The following is a 15,495-nucleotide window of genomic DNA, read 5'->3' as shown; positions in this document are numbered from 1 at the left end:
TTCAAAGAAAAAGATACTACAAGGATTCAGAAATGAATTTTTGGGCACAGACACCAAAGAGGTATGAAAAGCAAGTGGGCAGAGGTAAGAAAAGAAATGGAAGAGAAAAATTTAAACACAGAATCATAGGCAACAAACTAATGTAGTAAACCAACCCATGTAGAGTATTTCCAGTGGCAGAAAGTTGTAGGGAAATAAAGTTAATTGCAAGAGGAAAAATTGTAAAGATGATCATAATGAAGATGACACATAGGGAAGATAGGAGTTCTCACATACCCCACCTATTATTCCCGAAGAAGAAAACAAAGCACATCTAGCAGAAGATATTTAAAGATGTAACTGAAGAAAACTTTATTGGAAATAAATGTTGATTTTTATTTGACTTGATTTAGTTTTTTTTTTTTTTTTAAGATTTTATTTTTTTAATTCATAGACACAGAAGAGAGAGGGGCAGAGACACAGACAGAGGGAGAAGCAGGCTCCACGCAGGGAGGGACTCGATCCCGGGTCTCCAGGATCACACCCCAGGCTGCAGGCGGCGCCAAACCGCTGCACCACTGGGCCTGCCCTTGACTTGATTTAGTCTTAATTTGATTTGATGGACAAAATCACCTGAGACTACCATTTACTCAACAAATATTTACTGTCTACAGTGTGCCAAACACTGTTCCAAGCACTAAACACACAAGTAAATATATATCAGTTCATAGTAAATTCTTTGCAGAAAAATAAAGCAGGGACAGGGATGAAGAGTGACAGGATCTGGCATCCTTTTTTAAAGTAAACTCTGCCCCCCAACATGGGGCTCAAATTCACGATCCTGAGATCAAAAGTTGCACATTCTCCTGACTAAGCCAGCCGGGTGCTCCAGGACCTGATGTTTTAAGTGAGGAGTTAGGGAAGGCCTTTCTTGGGAGATGACTTTTAAGCAGAGCCCTGAAGAGAGATACCATGGAACCAGTCATCAGTAACTCTCTTTCGGTGTTCTTTCTGCTGGGCTTCCTTTGAGAGGTCATGCAAAAAATTGTTATAAAGGAAGCTAACTTGTTTCTTCCCAGTTGGCTATCTTGTTCCCAAATATTTCTAGTTAATTCATCTTTTCTTCACATTTCCTTCCTGACATTTTAAAATGTCACCTTCACGTTGAATCCATTTAAATATAGAGCCAAAGTAAAATAATGTATATGGTTAAAGAGCAGAATGTAAATGCTGTAAACATTGACAATGTAAAAATACTAATGTAGAACAAGTTATGGGTAGGAAAGAAAGATAAGTGTACTGATTTTCCTATTTTTCAGAGTAGATGGTCAATAATAATTCTTAAGTTGAAATGGCATAGTTTAAAAAAAAGTAACTCTAATCTCTGTCATTTTTTGTTGTTGTTCACTTTAGAGGGTCTTTTAAGAACTGGTAACTCTTGGTGAAGAAATTATAATTAAAGTTAAGCTTAACTTCATTGTCTTCTAATTCCGCTGTATTTAAGTATACCCTGATTTAACAGATTTTCTTAAAATTAGCATGTATAATCTTTCCACGTAAAATTGTTTCTAGATATCTATTATCCTGAAAGAGAACGTCTGAAATGATATTCTTTAATTTAACAATGTTTATTTCTGGATGGTGAAATTTGGAATAATTTACTTTCTTTTATGCATTTTTCTGTATTATTTTTTTTTTCATTTTTCTGTATTATTTAAACATTTCAAAGAAATATACTTTCAAGAACAATAAAACCATTATTTTATAAGGATCTGGGGACATTTTAGTTGTAGGGGTTTCGAGAATAATAAGCTTTAGAGAAGAGAGAGGAGATGGGACTGAATCTTTCTGCAGGCATAAGAACATAAGCAAAGGCATGTAGGTGTGAAACACATGGCATGAGTCCAAAACTATCTAGAATGTACTATATGTATTATATGGGAAAAAGGACTAGGAGTGACTAGGTTTGAACCTAGAAATAGAACCATGAACCTGGCTGTAAAAGGCCAGGTTCATCATGGAAACATGTGTTTAAGATGTTGAGTGTATCAGTTTTAAAAGGCTTAAACAGGGAAGGGTTTAATTATCTTGTGAAATAAAAAGTCGAGGGCATTGAGAAAGGAGATGTCATAAACAGTCCAGAACTATAAGCAGCTCAACAGTGTCATCATGGATCCAAGCTCCTTCCATTTTCCTACTTTATTATTTTTGGTATGTGGCTTTTATCTTCTTAGTCACAAAATGGCTCCTGCATCTCCAGGATTCACGTCTTTATCCCAAGAGGGAAAAAGGAGGAAAGGCAGAGTGGAAAACCTCTTATCTTCAGATGCTTTGCCTTTTTATTCTAGAAAACAAAACTTTCCTCAGGGACTTTTCTGCCTCTACAGTACAGCTTAATTTACAGTATCTCATTCACCAGATTTTAGTCATATTGTTATCTCTAACTACAAAAAAGGCTGGAGTTCAACTCTTTTTACTTTCTAGTGCTTACAATAAATGAAGGCAAGGAAAAGAGTTGGAATGGGGGATAAATGGGACACCAGTGTCTGTCACAATGAGTGACACAATCAAATCTATGTCTTAGAAAGATAACAGCAGTGGTAGACCACCAGAAAACAAACACCAAAGGAGGAAATGTAAGTTGCATGCCTAACTCTTAGTTGTGTAAATCATTTAACCCCTCCATGGCTGAATTTCCACACCTTGAAAACAAAAGAATTTCTAAGAGCTATTCCTGCTCTAAATTTCACTGATCCTGTTATAGCTTGAAATTCACTGTAAACCAGTTTGCTCTTATATAATCACAAGCAATAGAGGAGCAAAATAATTTACTTTCTCCTTTTCATGCTCATCTGGAAATATGCAGGCTGCACTCACTTCCGGGAATAGTGTTTCATTTTCAGAAAGGATTCTTTGCAGAGGAAGAGATATTTTATAAAAGCAGGAGCAAAAGCCACAATTCCCCTGATAGCAAAGTCAGGGTGAAGAACTACAAGACATGTACATATTTTTCTCACAGTGGCCCTACTCCTCTTTTATGGCTATTTAACTTATGAAGAGATGAAATCTATTCTGTCATCTAAAGCTTACTACATTATATCCCATTTTCCCAATGTCTTAAAATTATAATTTCACAGAAGTGAAATTTCCACATAACAAACTTTTCCTTTAAAAAAACAAGACTTCTTCCTCCCACTTTTGATCATTTTCTGCGTAATCTTGTCAAAATACACGATGTACTTCTCTGCCTTCTTAAAGAAAGCATAATGAACATAATTTCACTTCTTGATGGCTCAGAAGCAGTAGTATTTCATCAACTCTTGGAGTATAAAAGGACTACATGAGGAGCATCTTCCTCTTTGCAAAATAGTCCACAAACCTTTGTTCATTTTTATGTGATTGGTTGGTAGATGTCTAAGTCATGGATTTTTCTTTCTTTTTCTTTACTGTCAGGCTGCCTAAGAACTTTCAAAGGATAGTTCTTTTTACAACAAATAACCTTAGTTCTAATAGCTCTCAGTCCTCTATTCTCCCACTTTTATTCCTTCCTTCTAAACTGATAGAGGCTGAGAAACCAGGAAACCAGAATATGTGTAAAGATCACTGATAATGTTGAAAGTAAGAGCCGTTTGTACCATAAAAGTTTATGAACTTTGGGGCAGTTACTTTCACTCCTCAAAGTCCCTTGTCCCGTATTTCTGGTTGTACAGCTCTGTAGAGGCAAAATGGAGTTATCCAAATTATGATCTCTATATAAATTGATTAGTTGCCATATTTTCAAGTGTACACTAGATATGACCCCAAGAAAACAAAATATTCAGAAGTCTGTTTCAACAGGGTAGTGTAGGGTAGGTAGGGGGATTGAAGCAGATTATAACAATAATACCTATAACTCCACATTACTTCTATTTATATATATTCAAATCTTTCAGATTTGAAAGTAACAAGCCTCTAAGGTGCTAGTCATTATTACTTATGTGTTAAAGTAAACCTCAAGAATTCTCAAGTAAACTCTGGACAAAGTCCACAAAATGGGGTTTAAGGAAGAAGAGAAGAACATAGTTATCTCTTTATAAGATTTATACAAAATGAAAGGCTATATGAAATGAATCATATCTTACTATTTCTGTAAAATCAATAGACTTACTTTATATCTATTTACTTTTATAATGTAAATCTTGCCCCCAAAAATCTGTTTTCTCATTTTCAATTTCTGTTTTTTCTCTTCCCTCAACTAGCACGATTTTGTTCGCCGAGACCGGCCACTACGTGTCCTAATTGACCTCATACAGAGGACAAAAGATGCTGTTCGTGAATTAGATAACCTACAGTACCGAAAAATGAAAAAAATCCTTTTCCAAGAGACACGAAATGGACCCTTAAATGAATCACAGGAGGATGAAGAAGTAGGTTCAGTTTATTTGAGTAGGCACTGATAGAATGCCTACTACATGGGAAGGTTCTGGATAGGGCACTATGAAAACCACTTTTGGTGATAAAAATGTAATTAGTGCTCTGTGCTTCAACATGTAGAGTTGCAAAAGAGACATTCATAAAATTACTCTTATATAAGACAAAATATAAAAAATACTATCAAGATATGTCGCCATGCAGCAGTCCATAGTGTGGATAAAATTAGCCTGCTGGGGGGCATTAGTAAGTTTGTGTAGAGGACATGATGTGGGTGGTTTCTAAGAGACAGGCATAGGGCATTTTAGACTCAGGAAAGTATTGTGCTTTAGGAAGATTATTCTGGCAACAGAATGTATTACAACAGACTTGAATGTGTCACATTCTGTATAATAGTCCATGCAAGAGGTAATAAGGGCAATGTCAATGGGGATGGGGGGGAAAGGAACACTTTTGAGAAATACTGTAGAGGTAGATATGATAATACAGTGCTTCTCATTAAAAGTGGTAGTGACAGATGAGGAGGAATTTAAAGCGATTCTGAGCATTTTAGCCCAGGTGACTGTACAATACCAAGAACAGAGAAAAAGAACCAAGGAGAAAGAGTAGGTTTAGGATGATTTCAGTTTGATGCCCGTTGAGTTTAAAGTCCTGGCATCCTATGCTGCTGACATAGTATGCAGATGGAGTTTTCAAAGGAGAGGTGACTTTCTGGTTTCTCATTCAAATAACTTAAGAAGGATTGGTTGAGACAAGGGTAATGACAGTCAAGACACCTGAATGGTGATGTCTGGCAGTTGATTAGGAAATTCAAACCCAGAACATAAGAAAGAGGTCTGGGTAGAGTGGTTGGCTGGGTCAAGAGCATTAAAATGATTATAAATCAGGAGTTGAATGTAGTATGGGAAGAGTGCAGTGCCATATGAGGGACCCTAGGAAACAAACATCAGAGATGTTTGAGAGTCCACGACTTCAAGGACGGAACAGCCAGTATCATCAGATGCCATAGACAAGTCAAGTTAGACAAAGACCAAAAAAAGGAAAAAAAAAACCAGAAGTTTTTTTTGTAGAATTAAAACTGGGTTTTACAAGCAGGGCATTCTTGATGACCTTCGTAAAAGCAGTTTTACAGGAGTAGTTACAATAAATAATAGATAACTGTGGGTTTATAGAATAAATGAAAAGTGAAAAAATAGAGACAGTGAAAGCTAGTTATTTTAAGATTCATAAATTTAGCTAAGAAGGAAAAGGGACAAAGGGCAGTATGTAGAGAGGTATGTAAGTATGGGGGAGTTCTCTTCGTATTCATAGGCAGAGTGGCAGAAGCCGAGACAAAAGCTTTGAATTTATAGACAAGACAGATGTAGCTAAAGAAGTAGGATCTCTGGAAGTACATGAGCTAGGAGTAAGAGTACTAGAACCTTGAACGAGAGAAAAGACTCCACTTCCTCTGAAACCAGATAAAAAAAGAGGAAAAGAATGAACAATGAATTTTATTTTACCTTTTTAACATAAAAGAAAAATTATCAATAATTATAAAAATGAAATTCAGAAAACTGAATTGGACTTTAAAATCTCTTGATTGCAAATATACAAATGATCCCCTTTAATTAGGTAAACAAATCTGTTAAAAATATTAATGTATTATCTACCATTTAATTTTTTTTTTTTTTTATGATAGTCACACAGAGAGAGAGAGAGAGAGGCAGAGACATAGGCAGAGGGAGAAGCAGGCTCCATGCACCAGGAGCCCAACGTGGGATTCGATCCCGGGTCTCCAGGATCGCGCCCTGGGCCAAAGGCAGGCACTAAACCGCTGCGCCACCCAGGGATCCCAATTTTTTATTTTTTTTAAAGATTTATTTATTCATGAGAGACACAGAGAGAGAGAAAGGCAGAGACACAGGCAGAGGGAGAAGTGGGCTCCATGCAGGGAACCTGATGCAGGACTCGATCCTGGAACTCCAGGATCATGCCTAGGCCAAAAGCAGGCGCTCAATCACTGAGCCCCCCAGACATCCCTATATACCATTTTAAATTACCCAAATTACCTATGTCAGTGATTCCTTATAGTGCCATGACTAAGTAACAATTCATAAAGTTATATACATACAGTATAGTTCTCTGAAAATAGGATTTTTGGGGAACTAAGTTGCTTTAATTATATTATTTAATCTTATATCAATAGATATCCCACTGTGATGGGTAAATTACATATTCTGATTATTTTACCACTTCTCAAATAGTAGTCTTTGGACTAGCAGTGATGAATACCAGTATTATTTAACAGATACATTTAATAAGATTACAGAGGTAAGCATGATAAAATTGCTTGAGGGAGGCAGAATTTAATTACCTGTCCAGGACAATAGAATTAATATCCCTGCTTAGACATGAAGTTACTCAATAATGATTTGTGAAGGAACACATTGCTTGTCAAATCTCTGAATACTCTTTTCACTCTATTTTAGTTTCAAAGACAACTGCCCTATTTGTAAATATCCCAGAAGTTACCTGTTCAGTTGCCTACAGTCTTTCTTTAGCACCTTGATGTTCCTGAAAGTCTCTTACACACCTGGCCTGATTTCTGCTTACTGAATAGCAAAACAATAATATGATAGTTGCATATGACAGAGGAAAGCCCTGGGATAGCAGCATTTGGAGCCTTATGACCCATATCCAGAATGGCCCCAGAGGAAGGCAGAGAAGTGAATTTGAGATGTCTGAAAATGATGAGGGAGTATTGGAGTCACTACATAAAAAGTTTATCTTTGCAGATTTGGCAGAAAAGCAACTTGGCACTGCAGAATTGAGTGTGCTTAATAGCTCAGTCAATGGATTGGCACTTTATCTCCAGTCATTTTTTTTTAACCCCCATGCCCCATTTTTATAGGACACTGAACATGGAACCAGCCTGATCAGGGAAATGGACAGCCTGGGCAGCAACCATTCTATCCCAAGCATGTCTGTGAGCACAGGCAGCCAGAGCAGCAGTGTGAACAGCATGCAGGAGGTCATGGATGAGAATAGCTCTGAACCTGTCCTGATGCACGATGATGAAAGCACTCTAAATTCCAGTTCCTCTGTTGTGCCCAAGAAGGTAGGTTCCATGGTCCCCTTTGTAGCTCTAGGTTTTGTCAATTGTGATGAAATCACCTCAGTCCACTTGGTATCCAGACATTTCAGTGGTGCCTTTCTACAACTGAAATATGGGACTAAACTTAGCACTTGATAGTTCTCTTACAGTATAAAGATAATAAAATACTGTGTAAAGCTATAGCTGGGCCTATTTCTTCATCTTCCTCTCCTGCTACTCTGACGTCTTCCATCATCAGTAAATAAAAATAAATCCATAAATCTCCAAGTCAAAGAAATTAATAAAATCCTCTCTAAACCAATAACTTTAATACCATAAATCTTAACAGCTTCCCTAGTATAGGCTGTTGGTTGTGCCCTTTTAGAAGTATGCCCTCAGAAGTATGTTTCTTTTTTTTTTTCAGAAGTATGTTTCTTAATGTATATTCCCAAGATACCATTTGTTTTATAAACAGTTTCTACTCTTTTCTATTGCTCTTAGATTTATTTCTAATTCTAAAACTAGCTCTGTCTTGTTAAATATTCTGACTTTTGAATAAATGATTCTGTTTTTTATTTTTAATTTACCTTTCCAATTAAAGATCCACCTGGGTGGCTCTGTCAGTTAAGAGTATGACTCTTGGTTTTGGCTCAGGTTGTAATCCCAGGGTCATGGGATCAAACCCTGCATCCAGCTCTGTGCTCAATGCAGCATCTGCTTAAGACTCTCTCTTCCTCTCCCTCTGCCCCTCCCCTGTTCTCTCACTCTCTCTCTCCCTTCCTCTCTCTAATAAACAAATCTTAAAAAAAAAAAAAAAAAAAAAAAAGATCTTCCTTTCATACAGGCCTACCATGGTTCATAAGTTGAAGTACTTCATGAAAAAAATGAAAAAAAGTTTTAAGGATTCTTCAGAGTATTTTTCTATGAGTATTTTACAGGATTACCAATAATTCTTTGGAATAAGTCCCAAAAATGTTTTGAGTGACTTTAGGTACGCAGTCTACAGTGTACAGTGTAGAATTATATGAAAAAATCCCTTTTTCCTCCTTAGAAGGTAAATATGTACTTATTTTGATAAATGCCAATGATTGCATTCTAATTTCAGTGACAGAGCATGTTTAAGAATTTCTTTTCACTTAGACTTCAACTGGTGCATTTTCCTTGGGGCAAAAAGGAAATTAAACGGATAAGGATGAAGGGCAGGAGAAAATATATTGGTCCCTGGTCATAAGTAGTGGAAGTATACACATTTATCTTCTGAATGAATTAACTTATTCATTTATTCAACAAAAATTGGTGAGGACTTCTACTACATATCAGAAACTATGGTTAGGCCCTCTGGATGCGTAGGAAACAAAACAGACATACTGCTTTCATGAAACTTATTATCTGTGGGGGAAATTAGGAAAATAATTGTACAAATAATAATGTAATCATGTAATTATATCATGTAATTATGAAACTTCTGCTCTGGGTAAAAGGATTTAATCTATCAGGGAGTAGTGGAAAACATACTCAATGAAGTGACATTTAAGCTAAAACTACAAAGATATGTTGAAGTTAGCTAAGCTGGAGTGAGAGATGGGGATGAGTCAGAAAGCAACAAGCACAAAGGCCCTGAGACAAACAGAACTTTGTATGTTCAAGGAAGAGGTGAAAGGTCAGAGAGGTTAGAGCTTGGTGAGCAGTATGAAAAGTGAATGAAGTCTAGAGAGACAGCAAGGACCAGGTTATCAGAAAGCCATGTAAGCATTTTGAGTAAAGGAGTGATATCAGAGAGATGCAGAAATCTGCTAAGAACTCAGCATTGGCAGCCAGACTTCTCTAAACATGGGCAAGTGGTCCTATATATAAAGAGTAGAAAAGAAGGTTTTTGCTGGGCTCTTTTTTTGGAAGGAGCTATCATGGATCCTGACGAATGTGGCTCTTTCCTTTCTGTTACCTCTGAGCCTACATGGGAATAGAGACCAAAAGAAAAGGAATTCCACTGGATCTTTTTACTCCAGGACTCCTCAAATGAGAACAGAATTAGAAGAAAGATACTACTGGCATATCAACAAGAAGGAAAAGCCTAGTCTTGAACTCATTGGAGATTTTAATTCTAATTTTGCTATGTGATAGTACAGACCTATCTTGTGATAATATAGGTTTTTCAATACTTTTTTCTCTTGCATGGTGTAATTACTTAAGAATAGATAGTAATTTATGGGGCACCTGGGTGGCACAGTTGGTTAAGTGGTTGATTCTTGGTTTTGGATCAAGTTGCGATCTCAGGGTCATGGGATTGAATCCCACATCAGGCTCCCTGCTTAGTGATGAAGTTTCTCTCTCCCTCTGCCCCTCCCCACCCACATTATGTCTCTCTTTCTCTCTTCCTATCCCTCTCTCAAGTAAAATAAACAAATCTTTAAAAAAGGATATTAATTTATATTCTGAAATAGAAGGTAATTGTATTTGATCCGGGCAAAATGTTTGTTAAGAAGAACTTAAATTATATAATGTATTTCTGTTTTATTATGAAATAAATATATAGAGAAAATGAGATAAAAAAATTGAAAAACATATGCAAATGAAACTAAATAAATTAACTGAAAATATAAGCAGGCTAACCAAAAGACAGTTTCAACAGAGCAAAAAAGCAGCCTACAGAATGGGACAAAATATTTGCAGATCATACTTTGCATATCTAATATTTGCATATCTAAGAAGGGATCAATATCCAGTTAGAGAAAGAGCTCCTAAAACTCAACCAAAAAACAACCCAAATAAAAAATGGGCAAAGGATTGAATAGACATTTTTTTGAATAGACATTTTTTTAAAGATAAATAACCAATAGGCACATAAAAAGAGGCTCAATATCATTAATCATTAGGGAAATGCAAATCAGAACTACAGTAAGATACCACCTTATGCCCATTAGGATGGCTACTTTCAAAAAATACAGAAAATGACAAGAATTGGAAAGGATGTGGAAAAACTGGAATCCTTGTGTGTTGTTGGTAGGAATGTAAAATGGTATAGATGCTGTGGAAAACAGTGTGGTGACTCCTCAAAAAGTTAAAAATAGTATTACCAAATGATCCAGCAATTCTGCTTCTGGACATATACCCCAGAAATCAAAAATAGGGTCTCAAAGAAATATTTGTACAACCATGTTCATAATAGCATTATTCATAATAGCTAAAATGTGGAACCAACCGAAATGTCCATTGATGGATGAATGGATAAGCAAAATATTGTATTTACAAACAATGGAATGTTTATTCAGCCGTAAAAAGGAAAAGAAATTCTGATATACACTATGACATGGATGAACCATGAGGACATTATACTAAGTGAAATATGCCGGTAACCAAAAGACAAGTAGTGTATGATTCCACTTAAATGAGGAATTTAGAGTAGCTAAAATCATAAAGTAGAATGGTGGCTGCCAGAGGGTGGGGAGAAGAAAGAAATGAAGAGTTGTTTAATGGGCACAAGTTTCAGTTTTATAAGATGAAAGAGTTATGGGGATAGATGGGGGTGATGGTTGCACAACATAGTGTATTTAATAGTACTGAACTGTATACTTAAAAATAATTAAGATGGTTAATTTATATATTAAATTATATATATTTTCCTTCCACAATAAAAAGGGAGAAAATTTAAGCAGGCAGGAAAAGTAGAACATGTTATCTACGAAAACTGGAATGTTAAATATGATATATCTTCATGAGACCCATTTAAATCCTATACCTGGGCTTAAAAATGTATCATTTTAAACACAACAGAAATTTTTTAAAAATTATTCAAGAACTTTATATTTGTTGGTGTACCTGACTTCCCAAAAGTTTTCCACTTGGGAACATAAATGAAATAAGATCTTAAGCTCTCAATAGAAAATATTATGTAATCATAGGAATGAGGAAACTAGTTTATAGTTCTGTCTGCCACACTGTTGTGTTCATTTACTTTAGACAAGTCACAAACCTCTCTGGGCCTCAGTTTTTCTATCTGTAAAATTAGGAGTTGTTCTGTATGGTTTCAGAGATCCCTTCCAGCTCAAATTCTGCCTTTCTATTCCTGTAATCTTTAGAGCAGCAGATCTTTGTGACTTTCAAATTGTTTTTGTAGAGAGGTACCTCAGGAACAGGCCTCATCCATACCTCCTCCAGGACAAGACTGGCTTTTATCTCTTAGGTTATATGATTGGATTTCACTTAAGATTTCACTTAAAAAGGGCATTTTTCTAAAAGCCACTGTTCTGATCAGTCCCTCCTTTTTCACACAGATGGTATAGCAGTGACACTGTATTAAATGTAGGAACAGCTAACATTTACGTCATGGGTTGGATTCTCTGGGAAGCAAAGCTGAGACGGTTTCAAGCAGCAATTTGCTTATTAGGAGTTTCCTTTGGGACCAACCCCTGTAGAAGAGAGAAGGAAGCAGCACTGAGCAGAGGGCAAAGCTGAAGTGAGATGCAGACCTAACAGCAGCCTCAGCCTTAGCAGTCTAAGGGAGCTAATGGTCATTTGGGGCTCTAATGACACTTCAGAGTTGTCCAGACTGAGTCAGAATGGCTGGGCCTTGTTACCCTCACCCAGACCAGTCATTGAATATGAATAACCTGGGAAGAGTGTGAACTTGCTCACAGCTGCTCCCTGCAGCCAAGGCAGCCCCTAAATGGACCAACAGCCGTTCTGACTGCCAGGATTCTGGCAGCAATCTTTTCTTAGAGGCGGATCTAGGTGGAGCATTTCTGAGCCTACTATAATTTGTGACCACAAAGATTATTTTTGAAAGAAAGCAATCAATATTATTTTTTAAAACATTTACTAGTTTTGCATGGGTTTGTGACCAAAATCTTAGAAAAGCCTATATATCACTAAATTATCATATTACAACCTATATTCTACTCATTATCCCATTTTATTTTCTTTTTAATACTTGTCACTATCTAATATTATATATTAATTAGTTTATTATTTCATTAGTAGAATGTGAATTTTATTAAGGCAAAGATTATGCCTACCTTGTTCCACACTGTATCTCAACACCTAGAACAGTGCCTGGCATAGCACAGGCATTCAGTAAATAAGTATGCAATGAATGAATGAACGAACAAACAAAAAACACAAGGACTGAATTAATGGCCAGATAGAAAACATCATTGCTATTTTGGTTCATTAAACATATAGATTAAAAGAATTAAATAATCTTATCTTTATGGTTTGAAAGACTTAAATAGCATTTCTCCAACAATTATACCCAGACAGTAAGAACATGCTTAATAAATATCAAAATATAAGAATAAGGGTGGGGGATCTTTTTGCCCCCCCACACACATCTTGATTATTACAATCAAGCAGACATTATCTTAAATTAGTCAAATCATAGATATGAAACAGATTACCATTTTATATAAGAAGTAAAGGCCATGTGTAACCAGTAAGAATGTGACTTGCAATTAACTGCTCTGCATCCAGAATAAAGATGCCCTGATTTTAGCAGGACAGTTCTATCACAGATCAAGCCCCCAAAAATGTAAAGTGGGACACAGAAAATTTTCCTTTGACATCAGAATTTCAGGTTATTTCTTTTTCTCCAGTCCTCACCTCTGCTCTGAATGGACCCTAATCTAATCTTCCTTGTGAACAAAAATGACTTGATAAGTCTAAAAGTATATTCTGACAAACTTTAAGTACTTTTCCGCTTCCTAATGTTGCCACACTGCTTTTTCAAGTAACAAGAATATCTCTAGACTGTTACCTCCTCAAAGACATCTCTCTTCTGCTACCACCCAGCACAGTGTCTGTCACATTATAAGCACCCAATAAATGTTTTGTGAACTAAAATGAAGGTGAACTTTTATAGGACACAATTCTACATGTGCCTCAATTCTCAGTTTTTTCCAAATGACTCCAGAGCAAACTCCAAATCCAGATTAGGTCTTTTGCCATTACCTAGCCTCCTTCTGAGCCTCCACCCTACTACTTAAAATCACTGTGGATGTAGCAGCAGCAAACAGATTTTAATAGCATTGTAACCAACAAAGTCTATTCTTTTAATTTGCCAATTAAAAGGTACACTTTTATCTTGTTTAAGTCTAAAATCAGTTATCTTTGCCTGCTACTGCCTTATATTAATATAGATCATAAGACTTTAATATATTAAAGCATTTGGTCATTAATCACTTTGTTATTTTAGGTATGCCTAATGAACTTTAGTCATCATGACCCCCTTTTAGAGATTATTTTTAAAAATCACTCTATCCTAACTTCTAAAACTTTATTTGGCCTTTTTCTTATTCATCAATGTTCTTTTCCCCCCTCTTCTTTGAAAAAAGAAAGTCTTTCACCATTTTTGTGGGGGAAAAAAAAGAGAGATGTCCTTGAGGGGATAGGATGTTCTACTTTAATTTTAGCTTTCTTTCAGGGGCCTTTCCTATCATTTTTTGCTGAAGAGAGGGGTGGGTTCTTTGACTCTTCAACTCACATTAGTCAAAGTAAAAGTAAATTAACATATGAATGTAATGTTTTTTAAACAGAGCAGTCATACAAACCACCTCTCTATAGTAGCATCATTATCCTCTGCATTCTAGTCATTTTTTTCTCCCTAGTAGCTATCCTCCCCGGTAAAGATAGCCTGTCCATCTTCTTCCCTTCCTCTAGCCCTAGCTTTTGATAGCTATAATGGCTTATGCAATAATTTAATACTTCTAAAATGAGGAAAAACAAAGGAGAGATGGTGGGTTTGTTGATCCTTTCTCCACACCATAAAAAGTGTAGGAGTAATAAAAAGACTTCTCATCATCCAATAAAAGCCATTTTAGATTCTCTTCCTGCCCCCAAGTAAAAGTGTGCTTGTCACTATTTTACAACTTTCTTAGAGTACAGATTGGCAGGTTTTTTATGAAATACAAATTTGAATTCTGTTAAATAATATAGGAGAAAATGTCATTGTCTCAGAATCTTCTCACACCTATATTCTTTTTTTAAGATTTATTTATTTATTTATTTATTTATTTATTTATTTATTAATGATAGACACACAGAGAGAGAGAGAGAGGCAGAGACACAGGAGGAGGGAGAAGCAGGCTCCATGCCGGGAGCCGGAGCGGGACTCGATCCCAGGACCCCAGGATCGCCCCTGGGCCAAAGGCAGGCGCCAAACTGCCGAGCCACCCAGGGATCCCTCTCAGACCTATATTCTTGAACTTATTTATTCAGCAAACATTTACTGAATGCCTACTAAGTATCAAGCACTAGATGGGGGTCCTAGGAAGACAGAATTTTCAAGCCACATTTACTCTATTTTCGGAAAGCTCACAGTCTCATGGACAGACACATAAGGAAATATTTGATAGTATGGTAAAGGTAAACCCAAAGTATAACAGAGTCCAGAGAAGTAGTTTCTAGGGTTAATTTCAAGTTAATCTGGAAACTAAACAAGCAGCTATACCATGAATCTTAATTTGAGAATCTTAATAGATACTTAGAGAAAAACTTTTTAATAAAAGTAAAGCTCCCTGTTCAGGGTATAAATAGTAAAGTTGTTGCTTCATGTTTCATGTACTTCAGTATATTATATAAAAGTTCAATTATTTTTGCTAAAATCTGAACAAAATTACAACAGCTTTTTTTAATCTGAAGAAGTTTTATTTTTTTACAATGAAAGAACATTATAAATTTACCTGCTTAACATAAAATTGCTTAAAACTGGTCCTCAACCATATTGTTGTTTCAAAGAGCTATTTTGTTTATTCCCAGATGATAATGTTTTAAAGATAAATTAAAACAAGACCTATATTTTGTCTTGGTAAAGTAGAACATGATATTTGTTCTTTAAAAAAAAAAATTGTTTTTGTAGGTATTCTCTACCTTCAACATAGGTTCAAACTTAGAACCCCAAGATCAAGAATCACATGCTCTACCAACTAAGTCAGCCAGGCACCCCAATACCCAATATTCTTCATCTTCTAAAATCATTCTTTAACATCAAAGATGCTGACCCTCACATCATTTGTAAATAATCTGCATCAATGCCTAAC

General features: G+C 36.0%; 1 protein-coding gene across 1 annotated transcript in view; it reads left to right on the top strand.

Annotated features, from left to right (window-relative positions):
• TAOK3 (TAO kinase 3) overlaps window positions 1-15,495 on the top strand; it is a 179,754-nt gene that overhangs the window by 128,163 nt on the left and 36,096 nt on the right. The window contains exons 12-13 of the mRNA XM_026015829.2: window positions 4,218-4,385; window positions 7,283-7,489. Of these exons, the coding sequence (XP_025871614.1) occupies window positions 4,218-4,385; window positions 7,283-7,489 (375 nt within the window). The remainder of the gene's footprint in view (window positions 1-4,217; window positions 4,386-7,282; window positions 7,490-15,495) is intronic.

This window comes from Vulpes vulpes, chromosome 10 (assembly GCF_048418805.1).
Source record: "Vulpes vulpes isolate BD-2025 chromosome 10, VulVul3, whole genome shotgun sequence".
Classification (NCBI taxonomy): domain Eukaryota; kingdom Metazoa; phylum Chordata; class Mammalia; order Carnivora; family Canidae; genus Vulpes; species Vulpes vulpes.
The sequence above is the reverse complement of the archived record's forward strand: the minus strand, read 5'-3'. Positions and strand labels throughout refer to the sequence as shown.